The following is a 4,780-nucleotide window of genomic DNA, read 5'->3' on the forward strand; positions in this document are numbered from 1 at the left end:
TAGTACCTGATATTGCTAGATAGCAATGAGAGAAGTGTAGGCTACTGCATATTTGCTGTGCAACATATAAATCATCCAGATGTCAAACCTAGTTGCCAACAAACTATGTATGATAGCCAGACACCTGATTGTCCTCAACTCCAAAAGTATTGTTTTCATGTCGTGGTTTATCACTGTCAGTCGTATCTTACGTTCATTGTGAGTTGATTTACGAGGACGGGATGTGTCATATCATTATGTGAAGCAACAGGGTATTAGAATCCAGCAATTGCCTCTTCACACTGTGATATATTTGGATGCCTTATATACTGTAAATGAATAAACGAGGTATAGACCGTTTTCCATACGTCTGGCTTCTTTTACTGCAACTCTTAGACTGACGTTACTAAATCATATCTGGCTGCTACGAAGAATGACGTAGCCTACAACTGACAGTGATAGGCTAACGTTGTAAGACGAAGTGAAAAAACAGTTTTTGATTTGGGGACAGTGACGTGTCTGGCTATCATAAAGAGTTTTTGATTTGGGGACAGTGACGTGTCTGGCTATCATAAAGAGTTTGTTGGCAAATAGATTTGACAACTGGACAATGGATGCGTTGCACAGCAAATATGCAGTATCCAACACTTCGTTCATGGCTAGCTAGCAATGGTACAGCAGGCTATGGGATGAGCTCAATGGTACAGCAGGCTATGGGATGAGCTCAATGGTACAGCAGGCTATGGGATGAGCTCAGTGGTACAGCAGGCTATGGGATGAGCTCAGTGGTACAGCAGGCTATGGGATGAGCTCAATGGTACAGCAGGCTATGGGATGAGCTCAATGGTACAGCAGGCTATGGGATGAGCTCAGTGGTCCAGCAGGCTATGGGATGAGCTCAGTGGTACAGCAGGCTGTGGGATGAGCTCAATGGTCCAGCAGGCTATGGGATGAGCTCAATGGTACAGCAGGCTGTGGGATGAGCTCAATGGTACAGCAGGCTATGGGATGAGCTCAATGGTACAGCAGGCTATGGGATGAGCTCAATGGTCCAGCAGGCTATGGGATGAGCTCATTTGGGTTGCTGTCAAAGCCGGCCAGGCCCCCAGGATTGGAAATCTAAAGTGAAGCCCTATCTAACCGCACCATCTTTGAAAAAAACGCGTCACTGATACCTTTGACATGCGCACGTGTGCATATACACGGTTTTAACGCATGTCTGCTGGCCAATCAGGAAAGAGTATTAACCCAGGCCATGGTATAATGTGCATTATTCTGAGCGGTAAGAATTTATTAATGAGCAGCTGGTGCATCTTGCTAAGACTCCAAAGAAAATACACCAAGCTCATCATAGAATTTTTATTTTACAAGCTAGCAAGATAAACATAAACAATATTGCTTCTAAGACAATTATTTTACATTTTACAACTTTTGGTTTTTGCTAACCTGTTGCTAATATTGCTGGCATGGCTAACACAAGAGAGGAGCAAGTGGCAGCCCTATAAATACAGTGAAAAGCCAACTTACGCTTTAGAAACCATATAAATACAACCAAAAATACAAATTCTGTTGAGGAACTTCAGAACAAGCTTGCAGGAGGGTCTGATGCCCTGCTGTCAAGTAACCATGGCAACGGACACAACATTTTCATGACCAGGAAGACGGACCGTTGCAATGACACCGGTCAGAATGTTGCCCTGAGTATAAATTAAACGTCATTGTGGCTCACTACTGTCTGGGCATTGTGATTGCCAGTCGACCTGTAGGATGATCGACTTACCTCAATCGTGTTATTACACTAATGCATCTATTTAGATTGAACTCTTCTTTTGATCAAGCTGTCTCCCATTTGTGCGAGGTCTGCTTACGCAGGCAGATATCTGATCCAGTGTCTGTTCTCACGGTTACCATGGTTGTCGTTGCCAGGACAACTGCCAGGTGTTCTACATCCACAACCTGCCGAGCAGCGTTACCCAGACGATGCTGAGGAAGAGGTTCCAGGCCTTTGGAGACCCTGAGGATTGCAAAGTCATCATCAAGAAGGAGTAGGTTTTCATCGTCTTGCATCACAGTTGAATTGAACTAGTGCAGTGTCCGTTCTGCGCCTGCCCGTACAACTCATAACAGAGTGCATTCAGAAAGTATTCACACATTGTGTTATGTTGAATACAGGTTTTGAGACTTTTTTGCTAATTTATTTCAGACTTATGGTTTATTAGAAGAAACGTTTTATAGATTTTGCCAAATTTGCAACCTGCAGAATATTCCTTCATGGTGGACTTTATGGGTTCTTGAGGCAAATTTGTTCCCCATGAGGAAAGACACAAGTATACCTGGTTTCATACATTTTCATTAAACGGGGTGAAAATTCCAGCATTTTGTAATATATGTGGTTTTGAATTGGTTACTGTAGCACCACCTATGGGCTAATTATTGCAATTCTTTCTGGCTGGATGTGATTAAATTCATCAAGCTGAATAAAACCTATGGCACTATCGCAGATTTGTTCATTCTGAGCAATAAATAGGAGTAAAAGTCCACTGCATGATTATTATCACAAAGAGACTATTTTGAGGCATGTTTCAGTAGATGGTCTTCAGGACCCTGTTGTGTTGTCTAATGGCTCTTCCCTCTATCAGGGAGCGATGTGGAGTGATTAGGCTCCGCCCACAGATGCAGAGGCACAGACGAGAGCCGCTGTCCCAGAACGTCGGGGGAGACGGCCTGCGCAGAATCACCCGCAAGCGCTATATCGATCTAGGTAAGCAGGGAAGATACATGATATAAGCCGTGTAGTCTAAAGGTGTCTGCATACTGCCCCAACTAACTCCAACAAACACCAACCAACACCAGCCAACATCAACGTTGAATCGGTGTGCCATGTTGTTTTGCAGCTGAATTTTAAACTTCCAACATTCTAACAACTGCCACCTTTAGAATGTTGGGTGTTGGGAGTCGGTTGGTGTTGGTTGGGGCCGTGTGCAGACACCTTAACGTCTTTAAAATGGCCACCTTAGCGGTACAGTCAAATTATGTGTTACTTATGGAAAATTACTTATTGGTAACGTCTTAATTTTAAGCGTTTCTCCCTTTTCCCTCTCTATCGTACTCTCTTAACTTTCACTATGAGGGCGTCATAATGGTGATGTGTTTGTTTTGAATCTCCAGATGAGGCCGGGCCAGGCCCAGCAAAGAGCAAGTATGATGCCCTGGACTTTGACACCCTGTTGAAGGAGGCCCAGAAGAGTCTACATCGCTGAGCCCTCTTCTCTCCTGTTCCCGCCATATAAACAAACCCTGAGACTGACCTCAGTATCTTAATGTTTACATTTTTAACATTGGAATAAGAACCTTGTCGTATTCAGCTGAGGATTGCTGGGCAAGACAGCAGGGCTCAGAGGAGGGAGTCAAAATCAAAAACACCAATGAAACAGCAGAAGAAAATATTCTCTGATCACACAAAGCTGCTTCCTATCTGTGTTGATGACATTGTCGCCTCTGTATGAACAAACTGGTGGGCAATAGACCTGTGTAGCAAACCTTGCTATCCTTTTGTTAGTCGTTGTGAAGTGTGTGTGTGTGTGTGTGCGCGTGTCTGTCTGTCTGTGTGTGTGTTGTTTTTTGTACCCCCATGGTCACTGTTGGTGGAACTGCAAGCTATATTCACCATTAAGTTGTGCGGTATATAATGAAATATCTGCTTTTATTAGCAAAATATGTTCATGTTCTTAACTATGTGTGTGTTATGAAATACAAGAACCAGAAAAAAATATTTTGACAACTCTAAAAAGTTTACAAATTGAAAATGAGAAGAAAAGAAATCACGTTTTGTAATTTTTGTGCTTCCTTGATTTCATCTATGCACACTTACGAGGTAAAGTCTCCCTTGACTTTCCCCCGCTCTGCCACACTAAAGCCGCTGGCTGCTCCCATCTCTGTGATTGGCCGCTGGCTGCTCCCGTCTCTGTGATTGGCTCCCTCTGCAGCTAAGGAAGGAATCCTCACTGACTGGCAGTGGACGCTGACGTCCTGCTGATGACAAATCACCTTTACATCGGGACTAGTCTGACTCAATGGATGTAGGTTTTGGGGATAAGACTTGTCATTACTGCCCAATCAGTGGCGGCGAAATCTGTTGTCTGCCCAATCAGATTGAGTCCAGACTACGTGAAATAACAACATAACACCCTAGCAACTTCTCCGCCGAAGACGATTGTGATTGGCTTTCCCCCCCCTATCCCTGAATGGTAGAGTCCAGCCAGACTGGCACAGCGCAGAAGTGTAGAGACAGGTCTAGCTATGCGAGACTACATGGGACTAGTATCAGGAAGTAAAACTGTACGCCCAAGGAAAATCACGAGTAAAAATTCATAACCTATCATAAAGTCACTCTCAACCATTCAATCATTCCAATTTGACCTGTTCAAAAGCACCAAGTGGACAGAACACCCAAATCTGGAATGTATTCACTTCCCTGATCTCAGTGACCTGTGCACAGTGTCTCTGAAGCAGCCAACAGCATCGTGGAGGGAGGGAGCCTCCAAGCCCTCAGCAGAACCACTTCCATGGCCAGACCCACTACAAGTTGACAGAGAGAGGGAGGAGAGGTGGAAGTGTAGGTGGAACCTCATTCTGCCCCCTGAGGGGCTGTTATCAGAGGAGCATCTCTTCCTCATTTCATCCCTCCACCTTTCTCTCCTCTTGGGCGCACTCTCCCTCTCTACTACTCTCTCTCTCCCTCTCTACTACTCTCTCTCTCCCTCTCTACTACTCTCTCTTCCTCTCTACTACTCTCTCTCTC

At 44.5% G+C, this 4,780-nt stretch overlaps 1 protein-coding gene across 1 annotated transcript in view; it reads left to right on the plus strand.

Annotated features, from left to right (window-relative positions):
• ppargc1b (peroxisome proliferator-activated receptor gamma, coactivator 1 beta) overlaps window positions 1-3,239 on the plus strand; it is a gene marked incomplete at both ends in the record, with an annotated part of 62,097 nt that extends 58,858 nt beyond the window's left edge. The window contains 3 exon segments of the mRNA XM_084451000.1: window positions 1,906-2,024; window positions 2,619-2,740; window positions 3,148-3,239. Coding sequence (XP_084307126.1) covers window positions 1,906-2,024; window positions 2,619-2,740; window positions 3,148-3,239 — 333 coding nt within the window.
• Between the last annotated feature and the right edge of the window lie 1,541 nt (window positions 3,240-4,780).

This window comes from Borostomias antarcticus (genome assembly GCF_949987555.1).
Source record: "Borostomias antarcticus genome assembly, chromosome: 16".
NCBI classification, from domain to species: Eukaryota; Metazoa; Chordata; class Actinopteri; order Stomiiformes; family Stomiidae; genus Borostomias; species Borostomias antarcticus.